Source organism: Laccaria bicolor, genomic scaffold (genome assembly GCF_000143565.1).
Source record: "Laccaria bicolor S238N-H82 LACBIscaffold_13 genomic scaffold, whole genome shotgun sequence".
Taxonomy (NCBI): Eukaryota; Fungi; Basidiomycota; class Agaricomycetes; order Agaricales; family Hydnangiaceae; genus Laccaria; species Laccaria bicolor.
Genome location: NW_001889884.1, coordinates 42,441 through 66,654, shown reverse-complemented (window position 1 = coordinate 66,654; position 24,214 = coordinate 42,441). Strand labels below are relative to the sequence as shown.

The window sequence follows — 24,214 nt, the reverse complement described above, 5'->3', positions numbered from 1 at the left end:
TGATCCACTTGAATTTAGGACTGTACTGATCAGTTTCGAATCGACCAGAATTTTTTACCAGCATCTCAAATAAATCTTGAGGTGAAATAAAGTAGGCTGGTCGAGTATTCCGTCACACTCAGACGTGAGAAAATGGTACGCTCTTCCCTTTGACGTGCTCCTCGTATTTTTGCCTCGAAGAGGACAGACTGGAACCCTCGCTCGTTCTCGTCGACCGTTTGCCGCCACTCGCATCTATCACTCCCCATGCGTAATTTATTTCCTGAATTTCGTCTGAGACTTTGTAGGGGCCCATTCAAATTTCAAATACATACAGCCGGAAGGATCCGGACCCATCCCCTAATCTTTGTGGAGTTCTCGTATTACCATTATCACTCCTTTCAGTCTTGATTCCAAGCCTCAACACCATCAATGAATTTGGATCCCTTTCAACATGATAGAAAGAATAAGCTTTCCCCTCTAACGTCTACTCAACCGCACGACAGCCTTCTTCGACTACAACGAGACAAATACCGACAGGAGGTTGCCGAACTCAGAACTCAGCTTGTGAAACTACAGGCGCAGGTTGACGAGTCGGAATGCACGATTGGAGATCTCCGCCGTCTCTTGGCTGAAGCGCACAATGATGCTGTGGTGAGTCAAGATGCAATATGGCGTCCAGCTTTCTGACAACAGACTTGACTTCCCATCTAGATTGACCTGACAGCGGAGAAGCCGATTACTGACTCGGAGGCCAAGCGAGAGAAGGTTTGATCTCATAGAAGTACGGCCAGCCGACCCAGAACTGACACGCGGACCAACAGCCCAGACATAAACGAAAAAATCACAAAGTTGAAGAAATCCAAATCGTAAAACCTGTGAGTTCGACCTTTATCTCCTTCATTTATCACGTAAATGACGTTAACAGGATGATTCGAAACCATCCCCCTCGTCTATCAAATCCAACTCCATTCCCATCATTCATAGCAAAGTCACAGTTGTGGTGAGTCTCCCTTTATAGTCGTTTCTTCATTCTGATTGCAAATACTTGCAGATGGACGAATCCTCTGCTTTACCTTCAGCTGTTAGTAGCCCTGAAATACGCATTCAGTCTGTCAAGGAAATACCCTCACATAAAAGGTCTTTTGACCCCGAAAACGATCTAGCCGTGGCCAGTCCGAACACGGGAGGGAATGAAAAGAGGCGGAAGCTGGAACAGATGAATCCACGAGCCTCGACCTCGGCCCACCTCCCGGAAACGGCGTCTCCTGTATCCTCCTCTTTGAATACACGCCCGGAATTAGACGCCGTTGCAACCACCGGGTCGCAATTCGGTGAGGTGCAACCTACTCCTCCTATTGATAATATACTCCATCAGGTAGATCCGTTGGCGGCCTGTCTGCTGTTTTGCTGATTGTTGTTTTTCAGGACGACGATCCTCATCTGAAGATCAAGATCAAGGATGAAGCATTCACTCTTCCCCTTTCAATCATATCATCATATCTGAAAGACTGCGCTCCTCTCGCAATCTCATCTCCAGAAACGTCATCTGTCCCTCGTAGATTGATCTCACTCGCATACGGCGGTAATGGCCAACAACTCCTACAATATATCAGAGCCCCGCTTAATCCATCCGGGCCTAAGAAGCGGCGTATGGTTTTTCCAATGCTCAACATGAATCCAGCGATGCCGACACGTCCTGGTGAACCTGGGCTACTATTCGCTTCGAGACACGAAATACTATATAACGCGCCATGGTCTCTTTTCTGTCGAAGCATGGTGGGCAAGGAACCGAGATGGCGCTACCTCGGCGAATTTAACAGTGTTCTTTGTGGGAAGATGACGACGGAGCAGTTTAGGGCGCAAAAACAAGCGGTAATGTCGTCGAAGTTGTATCAGTGGGTTTTCTGTCATCGTGACTCACGTATATTCCGCAGGTCAAAGACAACTGGGGAAAGCTTATTCTCAAGTCACTACGATACGATGTTTACGTGTCTATGCTAGCTCGAATAGCTTTAAAGAAGTATGGTCTGGTTGACGAACCAAATGAAAATGCGCTTGAAATCGCGGAAATGGCTGCAATCAGGAGCAAGACAGGTCGTCATGTAACCGTTCAGGATATAACCGGAGCGTTTTCTCGTGGAGATGAGGTATGCTTGAATCCACAACTTCACACTCGTAGTTTGGGAGTGATCCTGAACTCAATTAATTTAGGCGATCGATATTCTTCGCATGGAGTGCGTCTCTTATGACCATGTATTTGCAGCGGATATTGCGACTAGGCTCCGTGGATACGACAAGCTCTTGGCCGGGGCCCAAACTGCGAGCAGAGGAAAAGGTGGAAGAGGGGGTCAGAAACCGAATAAAGCCGCAAGGGAGAGGAGCTTCAGTGTTTCAAAAATGCGTGGAGATTTGATGCTCTTATCATCAGATTCGGAATTGACAGACTACGATTACGACTCCGAGGACTAAAAGGATGTAAGATTCGATTGTAGTGAAATCCTTTTTCGTCACTTTCCTAGCGACGGCAACAAATAAAATTTGATCATTTATGGCAAGTCAGTAGAACCACATGAGGACGCCTAAGAAGCAAAGGACCGTTTGTCCCTTCCATTGCGTAATATTCGTCTCAAAGTTCTTCAGCTCCCCACTCTTGTTGCACTCTTGCTCCCTTGCCCTAAACCATCACAAAACTTAGTTTCGTCCGACCCTTCAATATAGAAAACATCTGAGATAGCGGATACCGTCTGTCCCCCATTTTCAAAACCGTTCGAGTAATTCCCGCGAACTCTCCAAGCACCAGGCGACAGGCCCGTGGAGTTCAACGTGAAAGCAGTTTGGCGGGTGAAAAGGGCATCTGAATCAGCTACTTGACTTTCGAAAGCTCTCCTGTTGTTTCGCTGACCAATTCGAAAGTTAGATTTGTGATATTGGCGTTCCCGGCATTGCGATCATCCTGCCAGTGCGCAATAACGTGGTGAGCATAAAGTTACCCAGGATAAGATATGGATACTCACCACATAGCCCCAGCTGACAAACATGACGGCGCCCAACCTGGAAACGTCGCCAGCAGCGGGAGATGTGATGACAAGTGATCGGTAATTAGGGTCACTCGTGGACATGATATTGAACTTTGGCGGTGGGGGCGTGAGGCAGTCGAACGAGCCGGGAGTGATTTGGAAGGTATCCGACAGTGCGGTGTTACCCTCGTCATTTGTGATATTGACGCGAAAATGGTACGGGCCTGCGAGCGCCGAACCGTGAAAGGTGTACGAGCATGCAAACACAAAGGAGTCCTGATTTACACCTAGATGTACAAGACTTGTTAAATATCTACATAGAAATACTTGATGTGCGTACACATGATATCGACGACGCTGCTATCGCTCGCCCCCTTTTCGCCTGCCATCAACTCATAGCTACCCTTATGAGACTGCGATTATGTTTGAGAGGATCCTCAGACCAGAAGTCAGAGGTATACGCACTGGGTAATCAAAACCACCCACTATAGTCGCATTTATGAAAGACAAAAAAAGCTTGCCAGCCTTAGTCATCAGGAAAACTACACATTCACTTATGTCACTTGGAGGTCTTTATTGTCCTCCATTGATTCCTGCCGGAATCCGGCGGAATCCGGGGAATTCCTGGAATTCCGGAGGAATCAAATTTGGCAGAGGGCCCTGCCAAATTGATCCAGGAAATATTTGAATTCGAAAGTGCGGCACACAACCGCCGCACTGTGCGGCGACTTGTGCGGCGGAAAACTCCGAGTGCATATTTGTCAGAACGAAGCGCCTTCCACGATTTCTATCCTTTCCACTCTGCTTCTCATTTGCTCGCCCGCTGAGTAGAGCGCTACCGGCGCACTCTCTTCCTCTCTTTTCCTCACGACCCCTTACGTTCTTTCATGACCATGGACTCAATTCTTCCACACGACCACACGGCTGGACTCTGTGAATGTCCCAACTGTCACAACATGATCCCGGTTTCAGGACCTGCGGTTTCTGGATGTGCCCCAGGACATTTATACATACATGTATAGTCTTTCTACTCCTTTTGCCAGTTGAAAGCACTAACGACACTTTCAAGTGCATTGGGTGTAATTATCACTACACCTTCCCGAAGCGTTGCCAATGCGTCTCCCACCGCTCGCCGGCCCTTACCATTTCTGCAGGCTCAAGCTCACAGAAACATGTCGTCCGTCATCCGTCACCTACACCCCTCTCGGCCGCCGTAGGAAGAATTCCCTGTCCAACGAGGGATTGCACGAAGAGCGTCAATGTGCTCTGTGTGAATAAGTCCTGCAAAAACTGTTGCATAGGCAAAGGCGGCTGCAAAATTACTTCCCATCGCTTGGACAAGATGTCCAAACGTGAGAAGAAGAAACGCGCACTCGTGGACCCTTTCCCGCACCGTTCTTATTCTCTTCGACCGCCATCACCTCTCATTCCCCTCAATCATCCGCCGTTAACGTTGTCTCCCCAACTCAACCTCAACTTCGATGCAGAGGATTTTAATTGGCCTTCAGCTGTGGTGACAATGGAGAGACAACGCTTGGAGATAGAAGTGGAAAAGGCTGCTGAGGAAAGGCGCGAGAAGGAGTTGGAGGACCAGGAGGAGATGGAATACCAAGCGGCTCTTGCTGCATCCATGGCCTCCCCCGCATACACCCCCAATCCGTCACCACTTCCACCCCCAGTGGCATTGGACTCACCTGTTCAACACGATTCCCCTCTTCAACAGTCGGTGCCACCATCTGATAGTTCTGACCACCGTAGTCCGCCTCAGCAAGCTGATCTTGCCCTTTCCCCAACACCCTCCTCTTGGCAGCCGCAAGGAGCTGCGACCACAATCAATGCTCTCAGTCCAAAAGCGGCCTCATCTCGGCGGTTGCGCACTGTCATGTCTGTCACTACAATGCGCCAGGAACCGGCGAGAACCACTCATCTCGATGCACGATGGATGCGAGCACATGAGGACCGAACCAAGCAGCCGCTTCCAAAGAGGGGGCAATCTCAGGTTGACTTCGACCTGTCCCGTAAATTCAGGATCACCTTCTGGGACAAGGTACGGCTTTCGTTGAAAAGTGAACATGGTTACTGACTGTGCATATATCCAGGCTGATGAAGAACCAACGACGTTTCCAGTTCTCCACTGTCCCGCCTGGCCAAAGTGGGTCCTTGCCGAATCACCAACCATCCTCCAACAGCTCTGCGCTCCGCCACTCGACTTCTATGATCCCAAGGATTGCCTGTGGATTCACGCTGACCTCTCGTACCCTCACGAAGTTTCGAAAGATGGCTACCTCTTCTATCGTCGAAGAGGGATCCATTGTAAGAACTTCGAGGAGTACATTGACCGGCTGTCCAAAAAGCCACCCCATCATCGTACGAACATGAGAGGGGAGAGGGAGAGTGTGAGGGAGGGAAAGAAGGTGAAATTGAAGCAGCAGGCTCCTCCATCCGTCAAGGGTGATGACTCCGAAGTGGAGTTTGTTGACTCGACGACGATGGTTAAGCAAGAAACGGCAGGACCACTTAACTCAAAGCGACGCCGATCCCCTTCTTTTCCTGTACCGAGTCCGAAGCGTGTCTGACTCCAGTCTCCTGATGCCGCTAGCTCATTGTTGCCCATTCTTATTGAAGATTCGCCACAGCCGCTCCCTTCAGCATCCACCTCTACCTTTACTCGTTCCCAAGGCTCGCCCTCAATAGCCTCAAAGAAGTGCTGGTACAGTCAGCTCCATGTTGTTGACATGGTGGCTGGCTTTCGGAAATATCGTCAACTAAAAGCTACAAACCCTCAGTGGGAGTCTCGGTTCGAGGCTGCATTCAGGTTGCCGCCACCACCACGCCGCTCCTTCTATGACCAACTTCAGAGGTGGAAGATAGCGACGCCTGAACAGTGCGAAGCCACACTTGCGGCTAACCATACTCCAGCTGGACTCTGGTCCAATTTTGTTTGTTCGGTCCCTCTCAAGTAACCCAGTCTTTCCTTTACCACGTACCCTTCCCTCACATTGTTCTTAATTAGCCCATTTGCTTTGTAGCCATACTTGTCTCTGTAGCTCTACTTATCTCAGTAGCTGTACTTGTCTGTATTGTTTTGTAACTCATCACACGAATATGTATAGCAATTGATTTCTTTTGCATCGCGAAGTATAACTACAATGTAGAGGGATGATGTCCTGCTGCAGCTAACCTTGCAATGACTTCAACATTCCTCAATCTGATCATCTCGTCAAGGAAGAAGTCAAACTTGGCCGGTAGCATTTCCCGACACATGGAATGGTACCCTCCCAGCCACGCGTTAGTTTGCTCAGCAACTGAGGTGTTGAAATACCAATTCCCGTCCTCGTCTTCTAGTTCAGGGTACATTGCAGGATTACAATTCTCTTGACAGAAGCGGTGGGTGACTTTGTGCTTGTTCAGGAAATGCCAAACGTCGACGCACATCCCCACGTCGTCAAACCAGCTGTCATTCATAGCTTGTTGCTTTGCATCACAGTTGGTGTCGTAAAAAATATGGTCGGGCTTCTGTGCACCTGGAACCGAGAACGCGTTCTTGACCATAATGAGGAAGTTTGAGACGGCTTCGGCGCCATACATTGTTGCGCGTGCATAAATAACACCACATGGCCGTACCAAGGTTTGCTCGTTATGAGTGCGTCGTCGGTTGAATAGAGCTTTGAGCGGCTTGAGGTTATTACCCATTGGGGCCTTTGATGGACATGGTTCGGACACTTCATCTACAACACCTACTGTACCAGGGTTTTTCTCGCTGTGAAGGATAACTTCATCTCCAGCAGTGTAGTACACCTCGATGTCTTCTTCAACAACAGGTTCTTGCTGTTCCTCCCCAGCAGAGATCGCTTCTGTGGGATGAGAACCTTGTGCCATTTTAAATCTGTCTTTCAGGATAAAAGCAGCCTTTCCTTTCGCAAATTTCTTCTTCTCCATCGCTTGATGCACTGGTAGCACGCATGCCTTTCCTCTCTTAGAAATAACCTTTCCATCCACAATAGTTTCCTTCACGACAACAGGTTCGTCACAGCCAACAACATGACATATGTTGTGGAGGTTATCATGTGTGATGCAAAAAAGATGTCGGTTGTTTGGAAGGGGCTCAGTGCACCGGAATACGCCACAGCATGGGCGGCCAATACTAATCCCATCAGCGACGATGACCTGACATTTCCCTACTTGGCAAAATGAGCATATAAACATGGGTTGTTAGCTGGCACTCACGGAACTCTCCATCTCGCTCCTCAAAAACCCGCATACACTTGTCACAGACATGGTGCACTGCATCCGGCTGACCCTGCATTATTATCCGACTGGTCCTATTCTCCATGGCTACCCTGAACCAGTCACATTGGTTGCCTGTATGCGGCACTGTCAAGAGTGTTCCTTGCGACACATGATCTTCAAGGAGGGAAAGAATGATGAAGGCATCCCAGACATGGTCTGTTGTTGGCCTATCACTCAGACCCCAGCTTACTAAATACTCATCATCAGAAAGAGTACTTGTATATAAACGTGCAGCGTTTGAGGCTGAGAACCTATTAGAGTAATGACATGTCAATGTTTAACACAAACTTGAGCCGAAGCCTCTACCCACCAACCGAGCAACATCTGATTTCGCCACATCTTTGCGACTTTGTGATCAACAAACTGGTGCTCGCCCACTTGGAGATAGGTGGGTATCCCTGTGTAATAGGTGCGTATCCCATCACAAACACTGTAGTTGTTGTGATAGCTTGTTTTGCAAGCTGATTTATGTCATGCACGTAAACATCAACCTCAGTTGGGACATAGGGCGACGTACTTGGGCAGTATATATGTATATACCAAGCTGGTTGAACACCGAGATCATGTGTATACACAACGGCTTGCTGCTGTGTCTCCTTCTTAAGCGGAACGATACACGGACAGTCTGTATTTGTGCAAACATCGCTTGATGGGTATAATGTGACTGCCGCTATAAGGTGGTCAGCATTGATCATCCTAATAACTTGTGAGGATCCACACAACTAAGCCCAAGCTCCCACCCAAATTGTTTGAATGTTACATAGTCTGCCTTGAAGAGAGGTGCCTCACTCAAAGACCAGGCATAGTCACCAAGTATCTCCCAGCAATCTTGAACACTTTCCAAAGGTATCCCTATGGCATTGCTAAGGAAGATTGATACACTGACAGGGAGGATGGCAGGTGGAATATCAAGGCCACAATTCTCATTCACCGGTTGTGGTTGAATAATATCTCGTTTGAGGTGAAAGGCCAGTCTTGAAAATGCCATCACTTCGTCTATGGTAAGGTTGTATAAAACGGGGTGGTCTGAGAGATCCTTCAACACTTGGAGAATGTGCATAATGGATAGCGCGACTCGCGTACGCGTTTGATGCGTTCCCGACGTGTTGTTGTTGTTAGGCTTGAGGGTTTAGTAAGCAAATACATAGGCATGTGATTTGAATCGCCGCACAAATCGCCGCACAGATCGCCGCACAGATCTGCCGCATTTTCGAACTCAAATATGCCCTCAATTGATCAAACAATTCCGCGGAATTTTGAATGGAATTCAAATTCCGCCGGAATGATTCCGGTGATCACCCGGAAGGAATAGCCACGGAACGAGACGGAACGGAATTTCTGATGACCAAATCAAGCGTCGGCAAACGCCGACGCTTGATTTGGGCATCAGAAACAAACAACCCACTCTCTCATCTCAACCACCACCATCGTCGACGACGCCCACCCATCGCCACGTCACCACCATCACCCGTGGTCACCACCACCCACAACGCTCGTCAACCGGCAACCACGACCACCAAACACGGGAACGCCACGTCACCGATGCCACGTCGCTATCAGCGACGTGGCAACCAAACGACGAACGACGACGACGTCGTCGTTCGTCGTCATTCAGAGGTGAGTCCCCCCCTCCTCCATCCCAACCCACCCCGCTAACACTCACCAAAACGCGACCCAACGACAACCCAACGACGACGCGACACGACCGGCAACGCGACACGACGGCGACGCAACGCGACAACGACAACACAACACGACGGCGACGCGACAACGACAACGCGACAACGACAACGCGACGCGACAACGACAACGCGACGCAACGACGACCACGCCCACAACGAGGGACGGACAGCACGTCAGCGCCCCACCACGTCAACGGAGGGCCACGCGAACAGACGACCCACGCACCACCACGTCAACGGACCGCCACCACATCAACAGACGACGCCCACGTCAACGGACGACGACGGCGACGTCAGCGGACGATGACGCCCACGTCAGCGGAAAACGACCACATAAGCGGACGACGACGACGTCAGCAGACAACGCCCACGTCAACGGCCGACGAAGACGACGTCAGCGGACGACGGCGAGCACGTCAACGAAGACACGACAGGAATGACGTAAAGCACAGGCCGACGAACAGCGACGAGGCCCAGTACTCCCCACCACACTCTCCCCCCTCCATCAGTCCCCACCACTCCATCCACCCTCCCTCTCTTCCCTCCCTCCCTCCTTCCCTCCCTCCATCCTTCTTCCCTCCCTCTGTCCCTCTTCCCTCCCTCCATGCCCCCTCTCTCTCCATTCCCCCCCCTCTTTCCCTCCCTCCCCCCTCTCTCCCTCACTCCCTCCCCTCCATCACTCCCTCCCTCCTCCATCACTCCCTCCCCTCTCCATCACTCCCCACCACCTCTCCCCATCACTCCCTCTCCCATCACCCCTCTCTCCTTCACCCCTCTCCCCCTCCCCTCCATCCCTCCCCCCTCCCTTTAACACTCTATGTAGTAAGATAATTTTGTAGTAGAATAATGTCATGTAGTTCTAGTGAATACACCTGAATTATTTATGTTCAAATTTGAATATCATAAGCAATTCCTAAGTTTAAGTTATCAGCATAGAATAGAATAATAGATTGACTGACTGCATTACACAAGTAATTCAGGAGGTCTTGATAAGTGCAGATTAAGTCATATGACATCTAGCTAAAGTGGAATTGTAGGGGGAATCGAGAAGTATAGATTTGTACTGAAATTTCTGTCTATTCCAGTTGGATTCCAGTCAATTCCGGCCGGAATCCACAGAATTCCTGGATTCCGGCCGGAATCCGCGGAATCCGGTAGGAATCAGTGGAGGAATGGAAAGTATTGGTCACTTGGGTCACTTTGACAAGTGGCCAAGAGACGTAAGTGAGCTCAAGTGACCAAAGGAGATTCACTTGGCTAAGTAGGTTGCTGCCTTGGCCAAGTGATTCCTCTTGGCTCAAGTGAAGACTCAAGTGGGTAAGTTGTATGGCAAAAGTGACCAAGTGATGAAATAGCAGTCTCAAATTACTCCCGATTTCACGCAGGACAGTAAAATTAGTGGGTAAAAGAGTATATTGAACAATATATACATCCATCTCAAGGAATATCCGAAATGTATAGAAAACGGACCATCCCCTCCGTTTGATGGTTGCGGGAGCACCCCAACGTCTCACTCAACAAAGATCCTCGCACATCGAGGGGAGAGGCGTTGGCATGTTGAGTGAGCGAAACGGGTGGTTTTGGTTCCTCCATGAGCTCGATTGCGGAATCTGACCCAGAACTTGAACACGCACTCAGCCTGGACAAAAATGAGATCATGCAGCAGGGGAGGTAAGAGGAGACATACCCGGACCATCGATAGAACAGGTCCTCGTTCTGCCGCCGATCCCTTCTCTTTCCCAGCCTCTTCACACTTGCCGTCGAATCGAAAGATGGTGGTGGCCAACACCAGTCTCACTTGGAGCAATCACAATGGACCCTGTGGTCGGTACGGTGCATAGGGATAAGTAGAGATATGAAGAGGAGGTTGCCATGGCACAAACCTGGGCCAGCGTCGTTCTGGAGTCACCGTCTTCATCTGGTTTACCACCTTGTCACTAGGCGATAGTATGAGGTTTGTTAGCACAACCATGCATTGAATATCAGCACTGACTTACTGAGTTCGTAGTGCGTGCACAGGGCTTTGGCGAGGATGGGTTGGACAAGGTCGGACACCACAAGCGACACGTCAATCATGACGCGTCATGACTAACGTGTCGCTTGGTGTGCACAGTCGATGCATTGAAATCGCCGAAACAGTATGTTGGCAGGGGCACCGCCCTTTCCGCATTCCTGGATAACACGTTAACTCCACCAAAGAGACAGCTGAAGTGCGTACTTGCCTGACAAGCAAGCCTTCCTCCAGCCCACTCCAACCCAGACATCTTCGTTGGGCATTTCGGAAGGGCCCATACAAGGCTTGAATTTGGATGGCTGAGAACTTGTGAGAAGTGCTTTGAAAGCCCGATTGGCCTGGCTGATGTGGAGATCAATGGGGTGCAGGTGTTCAAGAATCTAAGGACAGACCTCGTAAAAGATGTCGACAGGCATGGAACAAACCAGCGCCACTAGATATCCAACAGGTGGCCGAAAAAAACCTTTCCGAATTGAACGTCTCCATTGACGCAGCACGTAGATAGCCAGATGGTTAGCTAGATGTATAGTCGTCAGCTAGCACGATCCAGACGAACGGTATGGTCAACGTACCCATGTCATGTCGATCCACCGTTCGCACCACAGGCTCATAGACCAATGCACTTGGCAGCTGAAGATCCTGTTGTGGGCGCTACTTAACCCATCTATAGAAGTGCCATCATCGGCCCTTTGATAGCCTGTTTGTCACAAGTTGCACTGAGTCTGCCGTGAGGATGAGAAGGGCGGAGAAAGACGGAGAAGAGAAGAACCAATGTTAGGAATTTCAACATTGTCACTTGATCGTCACATGTCATCGGACTTTGAATGGACTTGGGAATATTTTCTAACGTGTTTGAGCAATCCAATAATATGACTCTTGAGGCCTTGAGGCTTGAAGCCCAGTCAAAAATGACTCGGGTTATTCCGAGGTAGATCTGATTGCCTAGAATTGAAGCGATGTAAGGCAAATGTAAGGTGTCGTTTTATCGACAGAATTCTATACAAATAGATTTGAGTTCGATCCAATTCGATATTACACGATGTAAGCCATGTACACAGTGCGGTTTTTAGTGTGGGTCAGCCTTGCAAATCGCCTGAAATATATCTAACTCAATTGATGCTCACACAAGCCACGCAAATCGGCCATAGTCACTGTGACTCGGCCTGATCGGAGTTGATTTTCACCGGGCTTGAAGCTTGAGTGTTGACTTACTGACTTGAGTGACTTAAATCCCCCACTTGGAGTCACTTGGAGTTTGAACCAAAGTTATGGCTGTACCTTCAAGTGGCAAAGCTTTTCAAGTGAGATTTCAAGTGAATCCAAGCGACGTAAGCTCAATAAGTGAAGTGTAGTTTTCCTGATGTAATCGTGGCCGTTCCGTTGTCGGCGGTCGGAATGTCGATTTTCTTAATCACATAACCACTTTGAGCAGATACGAGGCCGGCGACGAGGGAGAAAAAGCCCAGTGCTAATAATCGTTGTGCCATGAAAGGCTGCATTAAAAGAAGAGGGACTTTTATCACTCACCAAATCTATTTTTAACTCTATTGTGGATTGGTTGCAACGCGGTGCAAGGCGCTGATGAGCGTTGGGAATTTGAAAATGACAACGGCAATTAGCGGCGTGTTACCATATGACCAGGTACGTAGATTGGTTTATTGCTTTGAAGATCGTTGAATCGGACGCTCCTGAGTCAAGAGGCGGCCAGAGTCTATCAACTCTTAAATCACCATTCCAACTGCGTTATGGGCACTGCACAGATTATCGGCGCATACATCCACGTCGATATCGTCGATGCACGCCTATACACGCCAATAATTCCTGCCTGGTGTGCCGTGCTCACATGCTCGTGGCGCATTCAGTGACCAGTCTAACCCTATGGGTCCGATAAATACGGTAAAGATTCGATCAGCAAAACGAATCCCTAACACTGACATTCAACGACTTACAGTTCTATATTCCAAAAAAAAATTACCAATATTGTTGTTGGATATAAGGATAAAATGACCTACCAAGTCGTTGAAACCCAAGAGAAAAGAAATGTTCATGTTCGTGACAATCGAGAGCAAGTACAGAACCAGCAGAGTGATTGCAGAGGAGTTCGCTGGATATTTCCAGGCTCCAAAGAACAAGACGTTCCGTCATAGCAAGGACATTTTTGCGAATCTGCCGCGGGCTTGAGGAAGGCGTAGTCGGAGTCGTTGAAGCACAAGCCAAATGCCGGCGTCGAGCTCCAGGTGCCAATAGCGCACACGATCGGCCTTCAAAGGTCGGAAGGGGGATGAGGCCCAATAAGCGGGTAATTTGCATTCAGGATCGTGGGGTGGAATATTATGGTGTAGACCACGCTTTCCAGAAGAGATTAGATGTATAACTAAATGTCGATGAGATGTGTTGGAAATTTGACACCACAAAACGCCTTGGACCCAGTAGAAAGTGCCGCGTGCGCATACGTGCTGGAAGCCCCATGAGCTTGACTGATTGGAAGAGGGAGTTTTGCAGCGTGACTCCCGTCTGGTAAGATGTCCACAAGAGTCGAATGAAGGCAAGTTTGGAACGGGGCGTTCGGCTGTTCATGTCAACTTTTGAGCCCCGGGCCGGAGAGGGCGAGTGTGTGGGCGGCTGGCCCCAACTTGAAGCCAAATTTGTACGCAAAGTGTTCGCAGATGAGCTGAATGAAGATGTGGTCAAAGACGATGGAAGGAGGAGAGTGACTTGAAAGTGACAGGTGGGTCACGCTGCGACGCGTCTCTTGCCTTACACTCAAAACTAAGGGACATGCGCATCTCAGCAATGACAACATAATCTGCCTTCGTTGCAGCGCATGTGGTACGTACAACGACTCTTTACATGTCGATACTAAACGAACGCGTCATTGCTTGCGTTAGCTTATTTCAATGACACCCGCAACCTCAATTGGGCCCAAATTTGGCCCTTTGGACTACGCTAGCGGCTAGACGGCACGACAACTATTGTCTTGGTGCAGCGTGGTGCCCCCTCGCTTCAGAAGCCGTGCAAACCATGCTCAACTATTGAAGCTATGTATTACTAGAACCAAGGATACATGAGGACGAAGGTGATGGAAGCTCCGGGGAGGATTTACGATTCGGGTAAACAGTGTTATTTAATGTTAGTGACGTCTCCCTTCTTCTCGTTCGCCTCCCGCCTCCATCCCTTGTCCTGTGACCTTCCGCTCTTGCCCCACGTTGCGTCGTTGCTTGCTACTTTTCGCACGACCATTCCGTCCCCTCATCGCGTCTCGTCTTCCTATTCCTCCCCGGATATCATTCATGGGCGTTTTCCTCAGCGCTGAGATTCACACTAACCCATGGTTTTAATCTCAACAATAGCCCCGCCTATTTGCTTGCAAGTCGATAACTATGCTACCATCGCTGACTTCGTTGGCGCTTGGCAAATGCGAGTTTCCTGCGGTGGTATCCCCTCTTGTTTCCCCAACCCCCAGGTTCTCACAATCAGGTATTCTTCCGCTGCACTGAACCTCTTCTCTCAGTCTGGAGTTCGAAGAAACTATTTCGCCTCGTCACTAAAATCATGGCCCGCACTGGACTTATTGCCTTCTATCCGGCTAGTGGCCTTTTCTATCATCATACTGCGCGACTCGGACATGTGGTGAATTACTACGACCTCAACGGTTACACAATGACTGAAGACCTTGCGGTGTCTTTAGCCTTAGCTCAGGCGATCAAGGCTTTATCCCTAAAAAGACTTGTCTACCTCCTCTCGCATTTCAACTCGAAAGAACTCTCCCCGCATTTTACCCTCTCCCTGTTGATACGTGTTGCGCACGGCTTGTCGGATCTCTTCTTCTGGATCTCGGTTTTCAACTGTGTCATTTTCGATGCATCTGACGCGTCTACTTTGACCACGGGCCACGGGCGCGTCGGTTCAAGTTCACGACAAGTGGATCTTCGGGAAAGGCGGTGAGACAACGCGAGTCCAGAAGTCGAACTTCTGTCCACTAAAAGTGGAAACGGCTCAATCCTGTGTATAACAGCTTGTCGCCGAAGCTTATGGGTTTGCTTATCGTTGTGCTCTATACAGCTGCACCATTCCATGCGTCGAACATATCGGATGCCATCGCAGACGGGGCTTTCGGGGCACTGTCGTACCCAAATATCGAGCAGATTTTAAAGCGATCACTACCATTCTTCCCTCCCCCGACTATCCACTCCGGGGAGCACATCTTGTGTATGGTACCCAGTGTGCAATTATCACCCATATTCCACTCATTGAAAGCTTCTCTCAGTGGCGGTTGCAGTGGTGGCTCTATACGATCACTATAAAATTCTTCGTAAAACTTCATGAATCACTCGTTACTCACTATTTGCGACGTCAGTTACCGCACTCGACCCAGCGACCGCCATTTCGTCTTTGCCAAACGCTGATCTTACCGATGTGTCCGGAATTTATTGCTAAGTCCATCGTGAAAATTCTTCTCACCATCGTGCGTCGTCTGCGTCTAAATATTGAACTTGATATTTTGCAGAAGGACTTATTCTGTGCGTAATTATTAGTTCCGTAAACGCCTGCGGTTTGTTGACGCGCGTTCGCAGATACATATGTAGCATCTGAACGGAGAGTTACAAATCCGATGAGAGAATTTGGAAATTCCTTTCTTCACGTAGGTCAAAGTCTGTCCACTCTTTGACCTTTACCATGCTGAGTATCGATTTGGATCTATTTTCATATGCATGTAGGGCCTCTGAGGCCTGAGCGCTGAGCACCCTGACATTTTGACAATAACCAATTTTCCAGCTTGATATTCGGCGACTCCCGCTGTGGCGTCGCCTGATCGCATTCTTTGCAGAACGACCCTTGAAACTTGAAAGGCCCCAGCGCACGAGATCGACCGCAACAGCTACTGAATGGTCGGTGGATGACTTGACCCGACTTTCGTTTTTACTGCCGGTGACGACCGTTGACGAGTCGTCACTGACAACCACTACAACGAGACCAGCCCCGTCGCGTCACGCATTAGTCGTGACACTCATCCACGTCAAATCTACTTGTAAACTAAATGAAGGGGACGTAGATCATATAAAATAGTAGGCAGCGTCCACTACGAAGGAGGACTTGCTACATGAAAAGTAAAGCGACCTGAGTCTCTATTGATTCAATTGATTCAGGAAGTCACCGTTTTGGTGTCCAGGTTTGAAATCAATTTCCTTGTTCAAATCACAAGTGGGGAGTTGCAGGGAGCTCCCTTGATCCCGTGCCTCGACTTGGCGAGTCAAATATTGAGTTCTCGCCTGACGTGATACAGTTTTCGATCTATATCAAATCGCCTTGAAAATAATCATATCGCGAACGGTATTCACTAGACGAAATATTATCTGTTAGCCTCACTCTGCTGAAGATGGCCAATGTAGCTACTAGAGAGTGAGACGCGGGAAGTCGGCAGACTTGGAAGCTGGCTTGTTTGCGGCGGATCTGAGGCAGATGTCCAAACCCTTTGATAACCTTTAAGATCTGCGGCACTGCCCGAAATTCTTATCCCCATTGATGAACCTGAGGATCTACGACCGTGATCGTTTGTGGGCGTTCGAGGTTTGAAAAGAGGTTCACCTTCAGAGTGGACATTCTCATCTTCCTTCTCCCTCTTACAATCATATGCCATATGGACGGCGTCGTCGGTGATATTCAGCACGCGAATTTCCAAACATACTTCCAAGGTATGTTCATCACTGGCAAGTAACGTGTTGGTCCGCTGACAGCTCTTCCGAATCAGTCGCGGTCACGGTTGCGGCTCTTTACGACCACCGTCAGTTCTTTGGAGCTTCCCCTTCAAACCAGCGCTAACATTGTCGGGTATTCCAGTCATAACGTTGGACGTAGAGGTGAGGTTGACATGTTTACTGGCGCGTGACATTCTCTTACCTCGTCGCTACTAGGTCGAACTCATCTGGGTATGGTGACATGCGGGGACGAGACCTGCTACTGACTGTGTTCGCAGAGGAAAAAATGGTCCGCTGTGAATGTTTTCTTCATAATTGTATGTTCATCGTCTGAATTTTGGGTATTGATTTCATGTTGAACGGTTGGGTTTTCAGAATCGATACTTCGGCGAAGCCCTTCCCCTGTGCGCATAAATTCCGACATTTCCGTTTTATGATTACGTTTTGCTCAAAGCCGTTGTTAGATACTTGGCGAGAGGTGAAGAATATCGTATCTGAACTTAGAGCCGTTACGCTAATCACTGTCTCGTTGAAGTTTTGATACTTCAATTTTTGCCCCAGCCGGATGTTCGTTCAAAATTTGCTTCACCCCTTAACTTCAATGCTTACCGCCTCCTGTGCTTTTTCCCTTGTGTTTCAGGACTCGTGAGTCTCGATTTTCTTCTGTACGACAATTATCTTCAACTAACTATAATTGCTTAGATGTACGTAAATACCCCCACTCTTGAGAATAACGCCAACGGGCTGATAACTTGCAGGTAAGATCGCGTCAAAGGTTCAAGGATGGGGATGCCATGTTCTGATTTGGTCGATGCAAGGTCCGTAGCAGGCATACTACCATATCACTGACTGACTTGAATCGATGACCAACCCAGCCATCATGCTATATCGAATCTGTTGCCTGTACAAGCATTCAAGAAAGGTAACAATTTGGATGTCTATCCTATTTGCCCTTGAAATAATCTCGCTGTTGGTGATCGACGCGATTTACTTGCGTAACAACTCCCGTAATGTTTTTATGAAATAAGTCATATCGATTACTTATCCTCGTATTATCCAGCTCATGGTCCATTTAATGCCGGCCCGGATCACTCCTCAGGCCCTCATTCCTCAGGTCCACCTCCAGGTCCACCTCCAGGTCCTCCTCCCTCAGGCGGCCCTCCTCCTGGTCCACCTCCTTCCTCACGCCCTCCTTCCTCAGGTCCACCTTTCCCAGGCGGCCCTTCACGTCATCCCCCCTCAGGCGGCCCTCCAGGTCCTCCTCCCTCAGGCCTCTCTCCTTCTGGAGGTTTTCCTCCTTCTCACGGAGGAATCCACAACTGCCTATCATCTTCTCCAAGCTGGTATTTCATATCCTGGACGCCAATATTTGTGTTTGAGCTGGTAATCCTGCTAATGGGATTACGAGCTGGCTTAAGCTACTTCAAGGAAACAAGATCATTACCCTCATTGAACAAATTTCCATTACATTCGATCCTGCTACGCGACAGTATTATGTTTCCCATGATGTAAGAAACAGTTCAATGTGTGCGTTGTGCTCAACCCTCGAAATAGCGCTTTTTTAGTAGGGACCTTGAATATCTTGGGGTGGGCTCAACCAGAGGTAAGGCTTCAGACCGTTTAGATACTCTTTTCGTTCATCTTTTCGCAGAATTATTATATGCCAATTGCCTATGGCCTGGCTCAATTATTCTCCAGAATTTTAGGTTGCCGCCTGATTCTTAATCTTCGAGAGACGTATTATCTTCCTTTCGAAGAAGAATGTGGGCAGCCTGACAAGCTTCCGACTCTTATCTTCCAAGACACAGATGACGAGCCCGGAGTGGTGGATTAAGTTTTGGGTCCCTCTGAGATGCTGCTTGTGCCTGACGATTTGTACTCTTCCCGTCTGTTTTTAGTATTTACGTCGGTGTCGCGACATCGAGTTTCAGCTGGGAGTGCAGGATTGCCAAGATATGGAATAGGACTGGTCGGAATTGGGACATTTACAAACTACTATAACATACCTTCAATGTTCGGTTCCTCCCAGATTGTCGAGAGCTGAAGGAATCAAAGGTGGTGTCTCCAGTCGAGAGGGGTAGAAGGTGAATGTCAGCACAAGCAACTCCCTAAAAGGCGCCCGCGTTGAAGTCACTCATCAGAACCATATCCACGTACCCAAGGTGCGTTGATTGGTAGGTGATCAACTTGAGGTCGCCGCCAAACAATTGCAAAGTTACACCAACTTTCTGATCTCTGCCCATCGTCGTCAACGTCAGTCAAGAATCCTCCAAGGCCGTCCTCAAAATCCGCCACGTAAGTAGCTAATTCTTCGCCAATTGTCCTCTAGAACCCATGAACGCCCATTTTACCCCGTTTTGCGGGGTGCGGTGGGCTGGATTGGCCATTTCCTGTTTGGATGATGATATCTAACCATCCTTTTTACAGCCGGAAACAAGTGCGATTCAAGCTTCGCAGTACGTTCTTCAACATTGTTGTTGGAAATGGCGTTGAATTTGATGATATGGCTTCAGCTTCCGCCTCAATAAACCCACCTGCCCAGCATGATCATTTCGAAACAGAATAGGCGCGTCATCTACGAGAACCTCTTCAAGGGTGCGTCTTGACGTCTCAATGTCTTTCCGCCGTCTAAAACCTCCTTGTGAATATAGAGGGTGTCCTAGTTGCGAAAAAAGACTTCAACGCGCCGAAGCACGAAGAGCTCGATGTGCCCAATCTCCAGGTCATCAAGGCTCTACAGAGTTTGACCTCCCGGGGTTACGTCAAGACCCAATTCTCATGGCAGTGGTACTACTACGTTCTCACCCCTGAGGGTGTAGAGTATCTCCGTGAATGGTGCGTTCTCTCTCTGTCATGACTTGTGCCCTTCTAACGCCAATGACTCCAGGCTCCACCTCCCCGCCGAAATTGTGCCCGCTACTCACAAAAAGGCTGCACGTCCCCCACGCCCCGCTACTGTTCGCCCTGGAGGAGGAGAGGGTGCCTACCGTGCTCCCCGTGGCGACCGTGATGACTATCGTAAGAAGGAGGGTGGTGCCCCTGATAACTTCAGGCCCCAATTCGCTGGTGTTGGAAGAGGCGGACCCAGGGATTAAAGGGCGTGGTGATGAGTCTTATTATGACGAAAAACTTGTAGTATGGCCATGCATCTTCGATCCTATGCCCCTCATCTTTATATCAGCTTGTTCACAACCTCTATCTCTCTTCGCGTTCCAGGACCACGTATGGACATGTGAATGTGCGCTGGGAATCCCAGCTGAATCCATGACTCTCCGCCGTTTACGTAGTTCAACCTCAATCTTGAGCAACGCAAGCCTTGATGGTGACGCCAAGCAGCCATGACGAAGACGCATCCAGCCGTCGATTATACCAGCGGAGCAAAAGCTCTGGAGGACGTCGTGCATGATAAGCTGACGCGTTTGTTTAGTATCGACATGTAAAGAGTCGTTGTTGGCGAAGACCGTACCACATCCGCCAGCGAAGGCGGATTATAATTGTTGAGGTGCGCATGATGTCTTGTGGGCGTAGAGGTTTGATCCAGCATACACAAATATCAACACCATCTGGAAGTGCTTCCCAGGCTCCAGCTTCTTCTACTTATTTCTCATCGATTATCGATCATCCGCTCCCAGATATACCACTATGAGCTCCCCAGAACTTCAAGTTGTTGCTGAAGAGATACATTTTCAAGTTCCACCTTGCGCTGGTACGTCTCTCACCGACTTCTACGGTGTTCTCATGAACAACAATCTCCCCAGTAATCGCAGATTGTCCTTTGCCAACCGATATAATTTTGCGATCGTCGGATGGCGTAGAATATGGAGCTCACAGCACCAATCTCGAAATATACAGTGGTGGCTTCCCTCCAGCTACCTCAACGACAGTCACAGGAGAGATTGTAGAGATGCCCGAAGCGTCTGCGGTATTGAAGCTGTTATTGCATTACATGCATAACGAACGTCAACCGGATTCCTCGAAAATTACTTTCAACGTTCTATACCCGTTAGCGGAGGCGGTTGAGAAATACATGGTCTTTTCCGCGATGGAGGTTTGTAAGATTCGGATGCAGTACGTTTTTGAATTCTAGGGCGGGAGCGTCACATTGAAATATAGTCTCTAGGGAAGCGATTCCTCAGCATCCTGTCGAGGTTTTATCCTATTCTATCAAACATGACTACCCTGAGCTTGCCAAGATCGCTTTGCCACTCACCGTACCGATGTCTTTCGAGGAAATAAACGAGGTTTTGAAAGATAGGCCTGACATCGTTTTGAAATGGGTAAGAAAATCGAAATCCACCTGCGATGGTATTATGACCGGTGTTTACGAATACACTAGGTGGAGTACCGGGAACCTTGGTTTGACGTTCTGAAATCTATCTACAAAGAACCAGTCACTGGCAAGCAACACAAGGGGGGCTTTTCGGAATGTGGTGTCTGGGCTGCTTTCTATCGTGGAACACTCCAGGAAGTTGCTGGCGACGTCGGGATGGCTCAAAAGTTCTCCTCTGTTGTCCAACGTAACCAGCACTATATCCAAAGCTGTCACTATTGTACATCAAGAGCTTCAGCCTGGGTCAGAGCGGTCGAGGACCGAATGCCCGCTCCTCCTGATATCAGCTGGTTGAGGGGATGAACTCAGCCTGGAGGCCACAAGAGAAAATTTTCGTGTATCTGTTTGGTATCTGTACCGAATGGCCTTGCTATGCTAAGGGAAAATACAATTTTTATACCACTGGTCAGGGATCGCGTGCCTCAAGCCTCAAGCTATAATGTGGCTTGAAGCTGTTCCCGTCGATCGATGTACCAGGACATAGTTTGACGGAGCGCCATGTATGATGTAGTAGGGCAAAAAAATACGAGAACCGAATCATAGCCTAAGAAACCAAGACACGCATTATTGAACCAAAAAGTGCGACCATCGATTTCTCCGCAAGCAACTAGCGTAATTTTCATCATGCCAAAGTAATAACTGAAAGAATCTATCAAAGAAAGCAATGAAACATTATGGAAGACTCCGATCCAATCCTGTAAGAAGCGTATAAATCCAATCTAGCGTGGAAGATCCCCTAAGCAAGACCGACACCATTTCAAAAGCTACTCAAAAACTAGAGAGCAAGGGCTATGCCAGCGAAGACGAGAACGCCACTGAGGCCGAAGGCGACCTGGTTGGAAGAAGCGGAGCTCTTGGCGGTGGTCGAGGCAGCAGCAGACGCAACGGAGCTGGATGCCTTGGTGCTAGAGCTGGCGGGCTTAGTGGCGGACCCAGAGGCCGATGCGGCGGTGCTGGTAGCAGATGCGGAGGGAGGAGTCGTGAAGGATACACTGTGGGGTGTAGCGGAGGGACCACTAGGGCTGATCGAGACTGCGTATTCGATGCGAGCTTAGGGGTCAAGATGAAAACAGTGTGCTTAAAGACGTACGAGGAGCGCATTGGCTCTGCTGGAGGGCAAGAGCGGCCTTCACCTCAGCAGCAGAACAGTGCTCTTGAAGACACGCGCCGGCATCAGCCTGGAATTGAGCTGAGCCGCAGACGCACGCGGCGTCAGTGCTTGAAAGGCGTGTTAGCTGGAACGAGTCATGAACGAGGGATGAGGGCGACGTACAAAGCACATCCGTTCGCGGTCGCAGCTGGCCCCACGCATGCGAGAATGCAGGGTGTTATGCCGAGGGAGCTGGGAACGGCGGAGCTGGACGCTGACGTCGTCACGGAGCTTTGGGCGTTGGCAGAGACAGCCAGGATGAGGAGAGAAATGAGTTTCGTGGCAGAGAACATGACGGGTATCGTGGGTATGTGATGTAGAGTTGGAAGCGAAAGGAAGAAGGGAATCAAGTTCGAGGAAACAAGAGAATTGTAAAACGTTCGACTTTTGATGGGTTTGGGAACTGAATTGACGCCGTGGGAAATTAACTGTCTTCCTAAATCGATTTTGATTTTCGCTTTCCTGGAATGATCCCTCCGGTCAGGAGAAACTCGGAGAAACGAACCCTCTGCTACCCTCTGTTGCAGGTGATGCTCCAAGGGAAATTTTTTCGCTAAACCCATGGCAACTTGCAAGACTGAGACCGCCCATGACACGAGGTTTTCAAAGCAACGTGGCAGTCGTGCCTGAACTTAGGGGGCGGACTCTCCGCCCACCATCTCGATTCTCAGGCCCCGAGATTAATTTACTGTTCCAGACTGTTTTAACTGTTTTCAAGGAGCTGGTGGGGAGAGGCGGGCGGAGCTGGGTGGAGGCGGATAGCCGATCCACTTCGTCGCTACTCGATATCATTTTAGCCTTCAGAAGCACAAACCCGCCGACCATACAAGAAGGATCATATTTTTATTTTTGCACCCGCCCCGGAGCACATGTTTGATAGTAAAGTCTTCAGTAAAAGTGACTGCAAATTACATCCCCGTCATCGCAAAGAAAAGCATTAAGCGGAATAAAAATCGCGCACAGCAGTGGTGAAAGGGTATCAAGGTTGCCTTCCATAATGAAATTATATTCCACTGTGGTATAAAGCCGAGCAACCGGTCGGAGTTCGATTCTCCGCTGCTGTATTTATTTTATTTGCCTGCAGAGAGAATCCGTGCTACTTGGAGTCGGGTTGTGGTCATAGTAGAATCTAAGTTCCTATGTGAAATAGACCCGATCCTGAATAGATTTATGTAGGTTCAAGGAGTCGACATCCGAGAGATTAATTTTGCGCAAGACTGGGGGTTGGTTGCGCGCTATTCATTGGAGGTAAATCAACTCGCTGAAATCGATTTTTCACATTGTGCATAAAATTTAAAGCTTACTAGATATGAGGGCAACTACGCTGACGAGCTACGCATGGAAGGCAAAGTAGATCAGGCAAGTTATATTATATACATCAGCAGTAAGTTCACTTAGTTTAAAATCTACATGACAAACCAAATCTTCAGGGATGGAAGCCTGACGTTGGGAACCAAAGGCGTTGACTTGGAATTGACAAGGAACCGTGGCCATCAGGCCGTGTCTTTCTCTGATAAAACAAAAAAGCTTCTCCTTCCTTCTACGTCGAAATATTATCAAGGGATGGCTTAACCAGTACGTCTGGTGGAATGTTAAGACGGTAGGTACTTAAAGCCGAAATCAATTTTAAGTGCAGTGCTTGATGCCAATGCTTGTCATTATTTGGCAACACCCTCGTATCTTGCCTCCCACCAACCACAAAGTGGAGTGTTGAAGCTGCTCTTCCATCGCTTCATTCCCAGATTTCCGCAGTAATTGTACGTGCCTTTGAATTTTATTTAAAAAACTTACCAAGAGAGCGAAATTCGAATAGAAACAATGTCATTATCCGCACGACGCTCCTGTACCATCCCCAAACCGAAAACGTCTAATCTCACCTCCCCGAACAAACCGACACCTTTCACGCCGTCCTATGATACTCAGTATATCAAAAGGTTCCTAAGTTTTTGGAAACAAGGCAAGAGCGATAGGAAGGCGTGTCAGGCTTTCGTCAAACTCCACTCAGTCAGCGGCTTACCAATACGCCATTGGGTGACATTCTGACCATCTTTGT

The 24,214-nt window shown here is 48.9% G+C and overlaps 13 protein-coding genes across 13 annotated transcripts; 8 read left to right on the top strand and 5 right to left on the bottom strand.

Moving 5' to 3' along the window:
- Nucleotides 1-411: 411 nt before the first annotated feature.
- On the top strand, nucleotides 412-2,451 carry LACBIDRAFT_297954 (uncharacterized protein; the record flags this gene model as incomplete). The annotated part of the gene is made up of 8 exons (XM_001881546.1): nucleotides 412-633; nucleotides 694-747; nucleotides 804-857; nucleotides 908-982; nucleotides 1,034-1,357; nucleotides 1,408-1,854; nucleotides 1,917-2,129; nucleotides 2,194-2,451. 8 exons carry the CDS (start codon nucleotides 412-414, stop codon nucleotides 2,449-2,451), a joined length of 1,647 nt encoding a protein of 548 aa, XP_001881581.1.
- A 167-nt stretch (nucleotides 2,452-2,618) lies between these two features.
- On the bottom strand, nucleotides 2,619-3,755 carry LACBIDRAFT_327499 (uncharacterized protein; the record flags this gene model as incomplete). The annotated part of the gene is made up of 5 exons (XM_001881388.1): nucleotides 2,619-2,879; nucleotides 2,997-3,286; nucleotides 3,340-3,412; nucleotides 3,465-3,484; nucleotides 3,707-3,755. 5 exons carry the CDS (start codon nucleotides 3,753-3,755, stop codon nucleotides 2,619-2,621), a joined length of 693 nt encoding a protein of 230 aa, XP_001881423.1.
- A 131-nt stretch (nucleotides 3,756-3,886) lies between these two features.
- LACBIDRAFT_297952 (uncharacterized protein) lies at nucleotides 3,887-5,575 on the top strand (the record flags this gene model as incomplete). The annotated part of the gene is made up of 3 exons (XM_001881545.1): nucleotides 3,887-4,015; nucleotides 4,069-5,046; nucleotides 5,099-5,575. The coding sequence occupies 3 exons, from the start codon at nucleotides 3,887-3,889 to the stop codon at nucleotides 5,573-5,575; spliced, it is 1,584 nt and encodes a 527-aa protein (XP_001881580.1).
- Nucleotides 5,576-6,143: 568 nt separating this feature from the next.
- On the bottom strand, nucleotides 6,144-8,349 carry LACBIDRAFT_297951 (uncharacterized protein; the record flags this gene model as incomplete). Its single annotated transcript, XM_001881387.1, has 5 exons — nucleotides 6,144-7,177; nucleotides 7,227-7,540; nucleotides 7,600-7,750; nucleotides 7,807-7,959; nucleotides 8,010-8,349. The coding sequence occupies 5 exons, from the start codon at nucleotides 8,347-8,349 to the stop codon at nucleotides 6,144-6,146; spliced, it is 1,992 nt and encodes a 663-aa protein (XP_001881422.1).
- Nucleotide 8,350: 1 nt separating this feature from the next.
- Nucleotides 8,351-10,257, top strand: LACBIDRAFT_327496 (uncharacterized protein; the record flags this gene model as incomplete). The annotated part of the gene is made up of 4 exons (XM_001881544.1): nucleotides 8,351-8,368; nucleotides 8,645-9,793; nucleotides 10,057-10,191; nucleotides 10,237-10,257. 4 exons carry the CDS (start codon nucleotides 8,351-8,353, stop codon nucleotides 10,255-10,257), a joined length of 1,323 nt encoding a protein of 440 aa, XP_001881579.1.
- A 786-nt stretch (nucleotides 10,258-11,043) lies between these two features.
- On the bottom strand, nucleotides 11,044-11,561 carry LACBIDRAFT_297948 (uncharacterized protein; the record flags this gene model as incomplete). Its single annotated transcript, XM_001881386.1, has 4 exons — nucleotides 11,044-11,143; nucleotides 11,194-11,327; nucleotides 11,378-11,502; nucleotides 11,558-11,561. 4 exons carry the CDS (start codon nucleotides 11,559-11,561, stop codon nucleotides 11,044-11,046), a joined length of 363 nt encoding a protein of 120 aa, XP_001881421.1.
- A 1,165-nt stretch (nucleotides 11,562-12,726) lies between these two features.
- Nucleotides 12,727-13,562, bottom strand: LACBIDRAFT_294452 (uncharacterized protein; the record flags this gene model as incomplete). The annotated part of the gene is made up of 5 exons (XM_001881385.1): nucleotides 12,727-12,861; nucleotides 12,935-12,938; nucleotides 12,998-13,089; nucleotides 13,240-13,359; nucleotides 13,439-13,562. The coding sequence occupies 5 exons, from the start codon at nucleotides 13,560-13,562 to the stop codon at nucleotides 12,788-12,790; spliced, it is 414 nt and encodes a 137-aa protein (XP_001881420.1). The 3' UTR covers nucleotides 12,727-12,787.
- Nucleotides 13,563-14,537: 975 nt separating this feature from the next.
- On the top strand, nucleotides 14,538-15,719 carry LACBIDRAFT_327494 (uncharacterized protein; the record flags this gene model as incomplete). The annotated part of the gene is made up of 4 exons (XM_001881543.1): nucleotides 14,538-14,926; nucleotides 15,001-15,206; nucleotides 15,493-15,505; nucleotides 15,704-15,719. 4 exons carry the CDS (start codon nucleotides 14,538-14,540, stop codon nucleotides 15,717-15,719), a joined length of 624 nt encoding a protein of 207 aa, XP_001881578.1.
- A 904-nt stretch (nucleotides 15,720-16,623) lies between these two features.
- Nucleotides 16,624-18,068, top strand: LACBIDRAFT_327493 (uncharacterized protein; the record flags this gene model as incomplete). Its single annotated transcript, XM_001881542.1, has 10 exons — nucleotides 16,624-16,678; nucleotides 16,735-16,767; nucleotides 16,824-16,843; nucleotides 16,960-16,998; nucleotides 17,057-17,085; nucleotides 17,243-17,326; nucleotides 17,384-17,385; nucleotides 17,440-17,499; nucleotides 17,557-17,603; nucleotides 17,742-18,068. The coding sequence occupies 10 exons, from the start codon at nucleotides 16,624-16,626 to the stop codon at nucleotides 18,066-18,068; spliced, it is 696 nt and encodes a 231-aa protein (XP_001881577.1).
- A 465-nt stretch (nucleotides 18,069-18,533) lies between these two features.
- LACBIDRAFT_297945 (uncharacterized protein) lies at nucleotides 18,534-18,735 on the top strand (the record flags this gene model as incomplete). The annotated part of the gene is made up of 1 exon (XM_001881541.1): nucleotides 18,534-18,735. One exon carries the CDS (start codon nucleotides 18,534-18,536, stop codon nucleotides 18,723-18,725), a length of 192 nt encoding a protein of 63 aa, XP_001881576.1. The 3' UTR covers nucleotides 18,726-18,735.
- Nucleotides 18,736-18,917: 182 nt separating this feature from the next.
- On the top strand, nucleotides 18,918-19,929 carry LACBIDRAFT_297944 (40S ribosomal protein S10). The gene is made up of 5 exons (XM_001881540.1): nucleotides 18,918-18,976; nucleotides 19,109-19,137; nucleotides 19,195-19,276; nucleotides 19,333-19,516; nucleotides 19,569-19,929. Exons 3-5 carry the CDS (start codon nucleotides 19,225-19,227, stop codon nucleotides 19,774-19,776), a joined length of 444 nt encoding a protein of 147 aa, XP_001881575.1. The 5' UTR covers nucleotides 18,918-18,976; nucleotides 19,109-19,137; nucleotides 19,195-19,224; the 3' UTR covers nucleotides 19,777-19,929.
- Nucleotides 19,930-20,323: 394 nt separating this feature from the next.
- LACBIDRAFT_294451 (uncharacterized protein) lies at nucleotides 20,324-21,415 on the top strand (the record flags this gene model as incomplete). Its single annotated transcript, XM_001881539.1, has 4 exons — nucleotides 20,324-20,387; nucleotides 20,497-20,733; nucleotides 20,795-20,958; nucleotides 21,018-21,415. The coding sequence occupies 4 exons, from the start codon at nucleotides 20,324-20,326 to the stop codon at nucleotides 21,312-21,314; spliced, it is 762 nt and encodes a 253-aa protein (XP_001881574.1). The 3' UTR covers nucleotides 21,315-21,415.
- A 163-nt stretch (nucleotides 21,416-21,578) lies between these two features.
- LACBIDRAFT_294450 (uncharacterized protein) lies at nucleotides 21,579-22,513 on the bottom strand. Its single transcript, XM_001881384.1, has 3 exons — nucleotides 22,285-22,513; nucleotides 22,102-22,229; nucleotides 21,579-22,043 (listed from the first exon to the last, which is right to left on the bottom strand). The coding sequence occupies exons 1-3, from the start codon at nucleotides 22,452-22,454 to the stop codon at nucleotides 21,787-21,789; spliced, it is 555 nt and encodes a 184-aa protein (XP_001881419.1). The 5' UTR covers nucleotides 22,455-22,513; the 3' UTR covers nucleotides 21,579-21,786.
- Nucleotides 22,514-24,214: the final 1,701 nt, after the last annotated feature.